This window comes from Apodemus sylvaticus, chromosome 5 (genome assembly GCF_947179515.1).
Source record: "Apodemus sylvaticus chromosome 5, mApoSyl1.1, whole genome shotgun sequence".
Lineage (NCBI taxonomy): Eukaryota > Metazoa > Chordata > Mammalia > Rodentia > Muridae > Apodemus > Apodemus sylvaticus.
The window spans coordinates 141310628-141324374 of NC_067476.1; the positions used below are offsets into that span (position 1 = coordinate 141310628).

The following is a 13747-nucleotide window of genomic DNA, read 5'->3' on the forward strand; positions in this document are numbered from 1 at the left end:
CATCGTCTGCCCTGGAGATAGTGGTGTGGTCCATTTTCATAGAATAAACTTGGCTCACCTAGTGTAGAATATACGAAAGTCCCCAGGGTGTCGCAGAAGGCCACAGTGTGGAAGGAGCAGAGAATCACCGCAGGACCCCCCCACCCCCCCGTGCCATTCTATGCCATTCATTCTTCTCCTATTAATCTGAAAGGGGCCCAAATGGTGCCCTTTCCCCAGTCCCACCATGCAGTCCGGTGACTTAGAACACATCAGACTGCTACCGGGGTCTAACCATAACTGCCTTTATTGATTTGTATCATGCACAGTCTCTGGCAGGTGGTAAGCTCAGGAGAAAGGCCAGTGACCAGCCGCAGCCTGAGCTTCGAGAGACATTCAGCAAGGTGGCCTGTGTGTATGTTTTAAGCGTTCAACTACATGTTCTGTTTATCTTCCCCAGCTCACCCCAGATCTGCTCACGGAACCTCTCTCTCTCTCTCTCTGTCTCTCTCTCTCTCTCTCCTTCTCTCTCTCTGGTTTACTCTACCAAGAACTCTTTTTTTTTTTTAAATATTTATTTATTTATTTATTTATTTATTTATTATATATGTGAGTATACTGTAGCTGTCTTCAGACACTCCAGAAGAGGAAGTCAGATCTCATTATGGATGGTTGTGAGCCACCATGTGGTTGCTGGGATTTGAACTCAGGACCTTCAGAAGAGCAGTCGGTGCTCTTAACGACAGTCAGTGCTCTTAATCGCTGAGCCATCTCTCCAGCCCCCATCTACCAAGAACTCTTAACTCTCCTCCACCAGGTCCTTCCCCATCCTTCAAGACCAGCCTCAACGTCAGCCTCTCTCTGATAAACTTTGCAGATCGCTCCACCATCTCCATGACCCTCTGTCCCTAGTGCTCTTTTCAACTGATACAGCTCTGCCTTGCTCTCCATGGTTTATGCATTTAAGCTGCAGCCCTCGGGATCTGCATCTCAGTAACCTTTCAGTTCTGTGGCATGCTCGGAGCAAGGCTGTGAGTACAGCTTGGCGCAAGCTGAGTTAGAATGAAGAGTCATATGTGTATTTATAGTTTCTGAGTCTCGAGGGGGTTCTGCGGTGTGTACTAGAAGCTTGAATTTTCTGTGGCCATTCGTTTAGGCAGACAGCATTGATTATGTACTGCAACAAGTTCTATTTGAGTTCATCACAGAGAGCTCTGCGTACTTACTCTATGCATCTATGGGTGTACCCAGTTACTGTTCTGTGAGTACTGTTTGGGTATCTGGAGCATCGCTGTATTGTCTATACTTTATGTACATAGAAACACAGAAACTGCAGGTATTATGTGTTGTGTCTGTGCAAACAAAAATACAGATTTAGAGCCAGAGGACAACGGACTGGGGAGTTCAGTACCCTGTCGTTTAATTGGATCTTCCTCTAACCATTCAAGCTCTGGACTTCAGCTCCCATTCTTATAAAATGGGAAGAATATTTTCTGTTCTCTTTGGCCTCTGTGGCAGAAGCAAGATGACAAAAGTGACCGTCATCCTTTGGAAGGCGTCAAAATAAGGCACACACCTTAGCACTGCCTAAGGCTTACCACCCTCAGAAGTCGACCTGTGGTGAATGCAGCTGCCCTACCAAATGCAAGAAAAAGTATAACTGGAGCACCCAGGCTAAGGGACGAAACACTACAGGGACTGGGCAGTCAGGAACCTAAATTTGTCTATCGCAGATTCAGACTCGGATTCTGTGATGGAGCAAACGCCCAACAGGGCAGCTGCTACGGCATCCCAATTTATCTTGTGGATTTTCTATCAGTCATAAAAGAAATGTTCTGGTTTCAAAAGTGTTTGAAAAATGGGAAGAATAATGCTTAATATATCTATATACCAACAAGAGGTCTATCTAGAGAAGATGGAGAATGACAATAACTGGTGTGAAGTGTCCAACCCCAATGACATACAGAAAACACTCAGTAACTCTGATGTGTGTGAGTGTGTATGTGAGCACACGTGTGCGTGTGTATGTGTGTGTGCATGTGTGCGCGCGCGCGCGTGTGTGTGTGTGTGTGTGTGTGTGTGTGTGTGTGTGTGTGTGTGCAAGAGTCTTGAGACCGGGGAGTATCTGTCCTGGGCTGCTAGATGCCCCCCTTCTTTATGCAGCACCTCAGCTTCATACTGTCACACTCCAGTCTTAAACCTGAGCATGTCGACTCTGGATGGAGGGAGGATCTGTCCCTGCAAGGAGCAGAGCTAGGACTCAAAGCGACTTCGGAGCTGCTTGAATTTGGACTTGTTGTATTTAGTGATGAGGTCCAGTTTGCTGTGGCCCAAGGTCAGACGCTTCTCAGGTGCGAACAGGTCATTACTACTACCATTTTGATGGCCACTTGTGGGAGCTCCTGGGATGCCTGGCTCAGGTTTCTGCCTGGCTCCCTGCAGTTGATGATACTTGGTGATGAGGTCCAGTTTGCTGTGGCCCAGGGTCAGTCGCTTCTCATCTGCAGAGCCTACTCCAGCCATGTGAACTGGGCTTGGTTCTGGGGGACAATTGGGTCCAGGTCCCTCACTCCTGAATGGGCCAAACTTGGTAATGAGGTCCAATTGGCTGTGACCTAGGGTCTGCCGTCGGTCATCTAGACTTGGCTTGCCAGGCCTGGCTGAAGAATGGGCATCAGGGAGTATTTTAGAGGCCTGGGGCTTGGGGTTCTGTGGCAGGAGGTCCAATTGGCCATGGCTATGGTTTAGAGACAGCTTCCTGTCCTCTAGGCTCAGCTCGCCAGGTCTGAGGGAACCTGACTCAGGAGCACCCTGACCCTGGGACAAGAGATCCAGCTGGCTGTAGCTGTGACTCAGGGACAATCTCCTATCATCTAGAGTCTGCTCACCATGCTGAAGGGAACCTGAATTAGGGGTAACTCTAGAGTTGGGGCCTCCTGCTTCTCCTGCTTTGGGGAAGGGGATGAGGTGATCCAGGTGGTCATGGCTTTGACTCAGGGAGACTTTCCTCTCTTCCACTGTCTCCAGCGCTGTGCCAGGTACCCAACGGCCTCGTGGAAGGCTAGGGTCTTGACTCGCTGGGAGCCCATTCTCTGGAAGCCGGGACAGTGTTGGGACCCCCCTTGTAAAGTGGAAGAGAGGGCGGGAACTTGGGAGCAGAGGTGACCCCACTGCCAGGGTCAAGGGACTGGTACTGCTGTGGTTGAGGGCGGGCGAGGACTGGGACCACGGGGATGCCCCCAGCTTGCTTAGGTTGGCCCTATAGGGTCCAGGAGAGGAGATATGGTTGGGATCTGAAAGCTGACGGTACAGGGATGGCTGGCCACCAGCTTCATGGTGGGCAGGACCTGGGGATGAGGACCCCATACCCATGTCGCCGAGGCCACCACCAGGAAGAGCGAGATAAGAAGAACGGGCCAGAAGTGGTGAGTGTTTGATGCTGCTGAGGCTGTTACTGGAGGGTGAGGAGCCTGTGGCGCTCGGAATTCCGGGTCCAAAGGCCAGAGTCACAGGGGGAGGACGAGGTACCTGGGGAATCAGTGGATCCTCATTGCCACAGAAGCCCTCCACAGGCTGTGACTCAGCATACAGACATCGGAACTCCCGATCAAAGTCTTCCACAATGTGGCCCCGAAGTTGCAGCACCATGCTGGTGTGGGCCTGGCTGCAAAGCCAAGTGAAGCTGCAGGTGGGGGGGCAGGATGGAAGGGGGTAGAGGGGCAGAGTTAGGAAGAGTCAAAGCAGGGAGTCCGAGGCTCCGCCGGAGTCATGACTAGAGTGAGTCAGCTCAAGAATGAGGGTCTCCAGAGCCCTTTTATTTCCCACGTGCAGTAGTGACTTTCTATGCCGAGGTATTAAGGAGAGTGGGCTCCCACCCAGCTCTTGCCCTGCATGGCGTCTAGCACACAGCAGGTGCTTTGTTTGAAGGGATGGATAGCAGAGATGCAAAGCTATAAGATCTCAGATGCCCTTCCTAGGTCATGGCCCAGCCCTCAGGCCCAGCTCCCTCTACCCAGCTCACCTGTAACTGCCTGCCACCACCTGTTCACAGTCAATGATGACAAACTTCTCCAGGGCCTGGCCGGTGAACCGTCGGCCTGCCTTGCTGCAGTACGTGTCTCCACATGTGCTCCTCACACGCATATTCTGCACCAAGAGTAGAGGGAGTTAGGTGAGGGGTTGGCCTTGGGAAACTGGAACTCAGGGCTGAAGAGATGGCTCAGTAATTAAGAGCACTCTTTCAGACGACTTGAGTTCTAGCCCCAACTCTTTCTGCGAGGCGGCTCCTAGTTCCCTATAACCCCGGGACATTCTGACACCTCTGGCCTTCATGAGCACCACATACACGTACCCATAATTTAAAATAATAAAGGCAAGTTGAAAAAAAAATGGCAGTTAGGCCATGTCTGTGACCCAAAGGGTGTCCAGTCCCACACAGCTAAAGAAACCGTGTGTGTCCCACTTCTGCTGACCTCCCAAGTGCTCGCTGGCCACCAGCTGGCCCTCTTGCCCTCCCAAGTCCCTCCTCTTTCCATGTTTGTAGCTCTCAGCCCATACTGACCACTAGGTGGCCGCCATTGAGGTCCATCTTATAACACATCTCCAGAAAGTGCTTAAGGTGTTCCTGAGCCAGAAGGAGGTAGACAGGGACGCCACGTCGGCTGGAGGCCTCCATCAGGTCACACAGAAGCTCCATGTCTGTGAAAACGTCCATCACCACAGCCACCACCTGAAAGAGGAAGGGGAAATGCAGCCCCAGGAGAACTATGGGGTTGAAAGCCAGGATCCAATGCAACACTAGAATCAGATTCTAATATATCTCTATATCAATATCTATCAATTGATCGATCACTAGATAGATAGATAGATAGATAGATAGACAGACAGATACGTCTGTCTATATTTATATCCATCGTCTCATTCTGTAACCCGGCAATCCAAGCTGGCCTTGAGCTCTCTCATGTCTCAGTCCTCTGATTATTGAGATTATTGTGCCACTGTGTCTGCCTTAGGCAAGCATTATAAGCTTGGCCAAGGAAGAATTGACTGTCTTAACCTGGTTGTTTGAATGTGTTTGAGGGATTTTTCTTTTCTTGTTTTTTGTTTTTGTTTTTATTTTTAAGATTTATTTATTATGTCTACAGCGTTCTGCCTTCATGTATGCCTGCAGGCCAGAAGAGGGCACCAGATCTCGTTACAGATGGTTACGAGCCACACCATGTGGTTGCTGGGAATTGAACTCAGGACCTCTGAAAAAGCAGACAGTACACCTCTGAGGCATCTATCCAGCCCTCCAGGGATGTCTACAACAGAGTCAGGTGACAGACTCTCAAAGATGCTTATAGATCAACTATGTGAGCTAAAGCTCTGTTCTTTAGAGAATCAGAAGCAGACCCCAGTTTTCAGGCCGGTTCCCCATATTCCTCACTGGCACCAGCTTTGCTCTGGCCCAGGGGAGCCTCTCTGAGACTCTTGTACAAGGAAGAAAGCTGCAATCCAGGAAAACCTCCCAGGGATTTCCATGTCCTTTGTCAAACCTAGCTTTTGAAGCGGCCGAGGTCTGGTGTGACAGCTTTGTTCACGAGCTCCCTTTGCCTGTGCTAAGTGGAGCCAAGCTTCCCAGTCAGCTGAGGGCTGAGGTTTGTGCCTCTAATATACAGGGTATTTCTCGTGTCCCCAGCTGTCCCTTCTTCCCATTGTGTCTACTGTGAGTCCTCAGAAGGGGATCGGGAGCAGGAGGCACGGAGACGCCACTACAGCTTGGAGCCAAAAGGAAGTGGGTTCGAATGCATAATCCTCCACTTCCTAGAAGTAGAGTCAGCCAGGGAGCCTCAGCTTCCTGGTCTGCTGCATGGGTACATCCCATAGTTACAAGGGAAAATGCAAAGCTGCTGGGCACACAACAGACGCTCGGTTAACCATGCCTTTCCCCCTTCCTGCTGCCTCCTTAGCAAATGGAAAGCACTGGGTATAGGAAGAAACCGCCTCCAAGGTCACTGTGGGGGTGAGTGGGGCTCAGCCCAGGAGCCTGACTCCTTGCCCAGGGGCAGAAAGGTCTAATTGGTGGTGAGCAGGCCGGGCTCTGGGGATGCTCTCACGCAGCACAGGTCTGGCCAGTGTGGGAGGAGCCAGCACGAAAGATCAAAGGGGGACAAGGATGACAACAGTAACAAGCTCGCTAATTACCCCACTCTCGATGCCAATCAAACTCAGTCCTCCTGTGCCTAGGGCACAGGCAAGCTTGCTAGCAAGGCCTTGGCGGTGCTGGTGGGATCCTGGCTTTTCATCTCTGCAGCAGGAGTTTACTCCTAGCTCAGATCCTGCCAGGGGAGGTTTTCCTATCTAGTCCCTCATCTGGGTAGGAGCCGGGGCTCCACCAGCGAATCTGTACTTGTTAAGAGGCTGGAGGCTTCCCAGGTGAGACTACCCCTTCCTAATGTCCCCAGATGCAGCAGCGTTGCCCTCGGCCCTGCTTCAGACCCAGCTGTTGATGCAGCTCAGGGCTCGAGATGCAGCTGGGGTTAAGATGAGCCGTGCCCTGTCAGACCCAGACAACCTCCTAGGCAAGTTCCTTCTAGACCCTCTCTGGCTGCAGCTTCTTCCAAAGGAAGTCAAGGTTGTAGCTCAGATGTTCACCACGGTTGAGTTCTTAGTCTGGGGTGGGGAGGGAGGAGTCATAAAACTTCCTGAGGGCCAGAGAGATAGGTCAGTGGTTAAGAACAGCACTGGCTTCTCTTCTAGAGAGGACCTAGGTTCGATTCCCAGCATGCATGGCAGCTCACAACAGTCTGTAATTCTAGTTCCAGGAGATTAGGTGCTCTCCTCTGGCCTTGGTGTACACACATGTAAGGTAGGCAAAACACTCATGAACATAAAATTAAAAATCATATATATATACTCTGATGAAAACAATAGACTCCCTTCCAGGAAAGATAAGGTAAGGACTCTTTCCAGTAACTCCACAATAAGGTAAGGACCCTTTCCAGTAACTCCACATACACTTCTGGGGTGATGTTCCAGGCCTCTGTGCCATGCTCTATGCTAAACTAATGTTCATGAATGCCAAAGGGCAGTAAGAAAAATAAAGCAACTGCCCATCCTCTACGAACTGGGAATCTAACAGAGGGCAGAGACTTTAGTTCAAGTTCTCTATTTACATTTCAGTGTGGCTCAAACTGGTCCCCACCCCCAGGAGGCCACATCTGTGTCCGCGGCTCTGAAATGAATGATGAAGCAAGGCCCTTACCGTTTGGGCCCGGCTGAAGAGGAATCGCAGCAGGTCCTTGATGCTCTTGCCCTTGTCCCTTTGAAAATGAACCACCGCCTGAGTGGGGCTGAAACCTGTGGCCTGTGGCACTTCGGGCCAGCCCAGGTCCAGGTCTGGGGGGGCTAAGTCAGAGGCCATGGGGAAGTAGGTGCCTGAGGTGACTTCAGAGAGCATGCTGAGGCGGTCTTGGCCTAAGGTCTCTGACCCCTGGCCCTCGATGAGCTCGGGAACCCCACGCACATGGCTGATCATGTAGTCTACATCCAGGGCACTCAGGAAGGGCAGCTCCCGCTCCTCAGAGATGACCTGAAGGTAGGCAGCCTCGCCCCGTTCCAGGAGGGCGTCTGCTGCCAGTCTTGCGGCCTCGCTGTGCTGGAGCACCAGGGGTGAGCTCTCTCTCCACCAGGGCCGCTTCAGCTCCTCCACTCGGCTCCGCAGGGGTCCTGCCATGCCCTGAGTCCCGACAGGCACTATTCGGCTAAATGTGTGTGTCCACCTAGAGCCCAACCCACCCGAGGCTCCATGGCTTGCGCCTGGGTTGGCTGCTAGAAGGAAGAAGACACTGCCGCCAGCTTGGCAGCCCTGCATGTGCGGCAGGGCCCCCAAACTGTTGCCACCCTAAGTCTGAACCGTGCTCCTCCCCATTGCCCCTGGCCTTGGGAACCTGTCGGGTCAGTCCCACCCTTCGGTCTGTTGTCGGGACACGCCCGCTCAGGGAAGTGGCAGTACCAGGCCCTTCGAGCATGCTGCTGGCTCTTCTCCAGCCTTTCCTGTATTGTAGGGGAATGCAGCCACAGGCCTGCAACCCTGACCTTCAGCAACCTGCAGAGCCGATCTCACACACACACACACACATACACACACACACACACACCACACCCTGGGGGTGGGGGTGGGGGATGTTCAGAGGCACACACATCCACATACAGACAGACCGTGGTAGATAAATGACTCAAGACACACAAGCAGATCTGCTAACACATCAACAACTGACCGGCACGCACAGGTCCACACATGCATTTTGGTTTTTTTTTTGGGGGGGGGGCTGGTTTTTTTTGAGACAGGGTTTCTCTGTATAGTTCTGGCTGTCCTGGAACTCATTCTGTAGACCAGGCTGGCCTCGAACTCAAAAATCTGTCTGCCTCTGCCTCCCAGAGTGCTGGGATTACAGGCATGCATCACCACCGCCCGGCTCACATATGCATTTTGATCAAATATATGTAAATGAACCCAACACTAACAGTGACTGGCCACAAACCTCAAACATACCATGTAGATAGAGCATTTATATGCCTTGGTCCACAGATATATAAGACACCCCCCCCCCAAATCAGGGCAGAACAGCATGAGAACTGCCAGAAACATCCGCACTTGTCTATCTCTCATCTGGACCTCTGCCCATAACCAGCATGCCTCTCTCTACCACCATGACCAAGGTGTTCACAGCATCCTCAGTCCATCCTCCAAAGCCCTGGGTTAGGAGTTCTCACTCCAACCTCCAAGAGTCTCCATAAACAAAATGCACATCTTCCAAGCCCGACTCACACCGAATGTGCCAGAAGTTCTGGGATGCTGGGAGAGTCTGAAGCTTATTTTTTTTATTTTATTAATAATTTACACCGGGCGGTGGTGGCGCATGCCTGTAATTCCAGCACTCTGGGAGGCAGAGGCAGGCGGATTTCTGAGTTCGAGGCCAGCCTGGTCTACAGAGTGAGCTCCAGGACAGCCAGGGCTATACAGAGAAACCCTGTCTCCAAAAAACCAAATAAAATAATAATAATAATTTATAATTTTCATTGTACATGGTACTAGGTTTTGTAGACATTTAAACTGGAGCATCCCTTTGAGTCTTGGGGCTGGAGAGTTGGCTCCAAGGTTAAGAATACTTGTTACTCTTGCAGAGGACCTGAGTTGGTTTCCTAGGACCCCTCATGTGTGTGGTGGCTCACAGTCATCTGTAACTCCCAGTTCGGGAGCTCTAATGGCCTCTAAGGAGCTCTGTGGGAATCAGGCATGTGTGTGCACACATACATACATGTATGTTGGCAAAACACATTTAAAAAAGAGTCTCATATAGCCCACACTAACCTTGATGTCATAAGGTAGCCAGGGATGACCATAGAGTTCTGGGCCTCCTGCTTCTACCTCCCCGGTGCTGGGATTACAGCACGCATCCCAGGCCCGGTTTCTACAGAGCGAAGAGTCTAAGCCAGGGCTTTGTTAGAGGAACACTACCGCTGAGGCACGTCAGCAGCCATGCTTGGGACTTGACTTTTCAGCCAGTGCCTGTCTGCACGGAGTGGTGGCCTACTGCAGGCGGCCACACCTCCAGAAAGAACACTTTGCTCCGGGGATGCCCTCCGTCTGGTAGGAGCCAGGCTCCCCTCTACTGGGGCAGATAGCAGACAAACACACAGCAAGGTCAGGAGCCAAACAGAGCAGGTGTCTGCCTCAGGACATGTGGGTCTGTCCTCTGAGAATGGGGAAGCAGTTTTGCTCCAAAGAAGGAGTCCTCAGTGGGCAGTTACACATGGTGGCACAATGGGGGACACAGGGAGTAGATCAGTTATCACCCTCCTGAAGAGGGGTAAGATCTAATGAGGGTGCTCCGAAATCATATGACCCTGAAGCTCTATGTTATAGACTCTGTCCAGTATGACTGAATTTAGTTTTTTTGTTATCTGGTCAGGTCTAAAACACAGGCTCTTCTGAAAGAGATCTCAGGTGGGGGTGGGGTAGATGGAAAGGGTGGGTAGGAGATGGGGCAGAGAGGTGAGGGCCCCAGGGAATAGGGAGCCATTGACTAAGACATGAACTGATTCCATTTTATCCCAGGCAGAAACTAGAGCACAAGGTCCTCTAAGGGGCCCTTCCCTGGGGGGGTTGGTAGGCTACTAAAGTGGTGAAGATGCTAGGTAAACAAAGTCAGACCGTGGGAGGGTGACGAGCTGTGGGGGCAGAAAGAGTAACAGAGCCCTCATTAACACCTTATCTCTAGATTTGTTTGAGGGGAGAATCAGGGCTCCCAGAGGCAGACAGGCTCCTGAGCTGTTGATTCCACTGTGTTTACCTCCGCAATCTCGGCAACCTATTTTTAGTGGCGTGTTTTGTTTATTATCTTTCAAATGTATGTTTGTCTGTTTACTGTGTGTGTGCATGTGTGTGTATTCCGTAGACCATGTGTGGAGGCCAGAGGAGGACAAGGTTAAGGAGTCAGTTCTTGACTTCTCCTGTGTGGATCCTGGGGACTGAACTCAGGTCATCAGGTTTGGCAGCAGACACCTTTGTCCACTGAGCCCTCTCACTGGCCCCTTGTTTACTACTTTTTTGTTTGGTTAGTTTTGGTTTTGATTTTTCGAGACAGGGCTTCTCCGGGTAGCCCTGACTGTCCTGGAACTTGCTCTGTAGCCCAGGCAGGCCTTTGAACTCACAGATATCCACCTCAGCCTCCTGAGTGCTGGGATCAAAGGTGTGTACCGCCACCACCCAGCCTGCCTACGACTTTTAATTATGGTAAAAATGTACATAGAATACACCAGTGGCATTAAGTACACCCACCACTACATCCATCTCAGACCTCACCATCTTGCAAACCCAAGACTCTATCCACAAAGCACTTCCTGTTTCTCCCTCTCCATAGAGTCGGCTCTATTTTTGGTCCTTATAAAGTGCCTCGGGGACCTCTTTTAGGGGAACCATGATGTGCGTGAATTTGTCTTCATGTGAACAGCTTTTCACTTAGTGCAATGCCTTCGTTTCATCCCTGTGGTAGGATGCATGCTGCATTGTCTCACTGTGTGTGTATCTCATGTGAGCATCCACTCATTCACTAACAGAAAATGTGGTTGTTTATATGTTTGTTTGTCTTTTATAGTTGTCATTTATATAGTGTCATTTAAACAGCACGAGACTAGAAACTTTTTTCAACATTGTTCGTATATTTTGATTTTTTTGAGACAGGTGGTCCAGGCTGGCCTCAAACTTACTAAATAGATGAAGATCACTTTCCATTCCTGATTCTCCTTCCTCTCTTCCCCAGGTGCTGGAATCGCAGGCAGGCATCACAATGCCTGCCTAGATTCTATTTTTGAAAGAGTAAAAACAAAAACAAAAACAAAAACTGAATGCAGGTAAATGAGTATATATGAGTATTTATGAGTACATATGCATACCTGTGCAGAGCCGTACCTTACCTGTGCATGACTGTGTGTGCACACTGTAATGTCTGTGGGCTTGTGTGTGTGTGTGCTGAAGTATCTGCCTGAATGCTGATGTTGGCATATGTGCCTACTTTGCATGTCTGTGTGAAAATCTGTTTGGTTACTGAGTATCCAGACAAGTGGGGTAGCTCTTAACTCCAATTTTGGACTATGTGCAATGTTGTTGTTGCTGTCTTCTTCTTCTTCTTCTTCTTCTTCTTCTTCTTCTTCTTCTTCTTCTTCTTCTTCTTCTTCTTCTTCTTTCTTCTCCTTCTCCTCCTCATCCTCTTCCTCCTCCTGCTCCTCCTGCTCCTCCTCCTTCTACCCACCCCTCTCTCCCTAGCTTAAGACAAAGGAGCAGGGTGAGAAGGTGAAAGGAAAATGGTCCTGACATCCCAGTAATGATAGGATGTGGATCAAACCTAGGTCCCCCAGGTTGTAAGATGGGTGTTCCTCCCTTTGGAGGATAAAGGGCAATGGGAGGGTAAACAGGTGGACTTTGGCCTTGAGGCTGGGCCTTGAGTGCTGGCCTAGGGTTATGGGAGCCCCTGGACAGACCAAGGCTCAGCCCGTGGCTGCGCTGTGTGTGGCACAGGCCCCTTAATGACTGTTATTAAAAGGAAGGAAAATATTTTTCTGTCCAGGGGGAGTGTCCGGCGCCTTCTTGGCAATGCTTGGCCTTCCTGGGGGCCATTTAGTCTTGTCTGTCGGTTATCTCAAGCTAAGTGGCGCCTGGGCAGGTGCCTGTCATGTGGGGATGGGACAGAGGCTGGCTGTAGTACCCGAGTCTCAGGCTGTTAGCACAGTCACAGGCCATCACCATGGTCCTTCTGGGTCAGGGGAGACAATGCTGGAGGAGGGGTGGTGGAGAGCCAGAGAGGCAAGGGGGACAATGGGGAAGGGTCCTGGAGCTGGGTGGAGCTGCAGAGTGAGGATGAGGAGGGCTCGGCCAGGTGTCGTATAGCGCACACTTTAATAATCCCAGCACTCAGGATGCTGAGTCAGGGAGACTGAAATTAAGGCCAGCTGGACTACATAGAGAAGTATCATTTCAAGAAGCATGTATATACACATATATGCTGGGTGTGGTGGCACACACCTTTAGTCCCAGTACTTGGGAGGCAGAGACAAGAGACAGACAGGTATCTGTGAGTTCAAGGGCTATATAGTGAGACTATCTCAAAAACAAATGAATATGCACTCAGCTAATGCAGAATGGCAAGTAGGCCATTCCAGGCTGGAGGAAGAAGGCCAGGATGCTCTGGAAGGAAGGTGGGTCCGAGGAGCCTAGCAAGGGACTGCAGGAAAGTCTCCAGAACCGCACCAGGAAGAATCCTGCAGGCCTCACAGGAAGGTGGGAAGATTCCAGAGCTAAATCCAAGGATGCTCGGGAAGTCACCCAGTGTTTACGAGTGGCCCAAGACAGCCCAGCTAAGTGCGATTCATTCACAGAGTGCTACATGGGTCTTCAGAAGGTCACCAACTTTCCAATTGCCCCACGGGCTGAGACCCGGGGCTAGCCTACCAGGGACTATGGTTGTGCCACTGAACTGAGTCAGAGCCGCTGGTTGGAGCAGTGTCTCTGCCTCTTAATAGGTGAGGTCACCTTCTGAGTCACAGGGACTAACTCTGTAAAATGAGGCCAGTGGAAGGTACGGAGTAAATCCGTGACAACTGTCTGACAGAGTGGCCATATCCCCTCTGGACCTGCTGAATTCCAGAGCGCCTCGGGCCTGCGCAGACAGGAGTTGGATGTTGGTTCAAACAGAGATGAGGCAGAGACAGAAGATTTCCATCTAATCAGACTCTTATAGATCCGAGACGGGCCCTGAAGGCCAAGATGGCTGCCAGCAATGTTAGTGGAGTGTGGCTGATGGCCCCCACCAGTGCCTTTAGGATCTGACTTAACATAGGAGGCAACATCCTCTCTCCCTCTACACATGTGTAAGAGGATCCACATGCTTTCCCTCCCAGCATGCGGGACATTTTTTTTTTTTCTGAAGAGTGGCTGTGATACTGCAAGGACCCATCTTAATCACCCACTTATCCTTACCGACCTCTGGCCCCATCCATCCATCCATCCATCCATCCATCCAATCCCACCCAAGATTCCACACAATCCCACTCATGTTCCACTCCACTCTGTAGAAAGAGACAGCTGAGAGGGCCGGCCCTCTTCTGCGCCCTCATGGCCTCTTCCTTTCCTTCCTAAGGAAGAGATGGCTTGTCTGGTGGTGGCTTGGGAAGGGGCGGGGCTCAGGCCTTTTTGGATTCATGCTCATGTCTTCTTTCCTCCTCCTCC

The 13747-nt window shown here is 50.9% G+C and overlaps 1 protein-coding gene across 1 annotated transcript; it reads right to left on the reverse strand.

Annotated features, from left to right (window-relative positions):
• Nucleotides 1–594: 594 nt before the first annotated feature.
• Fam83c (family with sequence similarity 83 member C) lies at nt 595–7840 on the reverse strand. The gene is made up of 4 exons (XM_052184054.1): nt 7226–7840; nt 4541–4708; nt 4001–4125; nt 595–3661 (listed from the first exon to the last, which is right to left on the reverse strand). The coding sequence occupies exons 1-4, from the start codon at nt 7832–7834 to the stop codon at nt 2233–2235; spliced, it is 2331 nt and encodes a 776-aa protein (XP_052040014.1). The 5' UTR covers nt 7835–7840; the 3' UTR covers nt 595–2232.
• Between the last annotated feature and the right edge of the window lie 5907 nt (nt 7841–13747).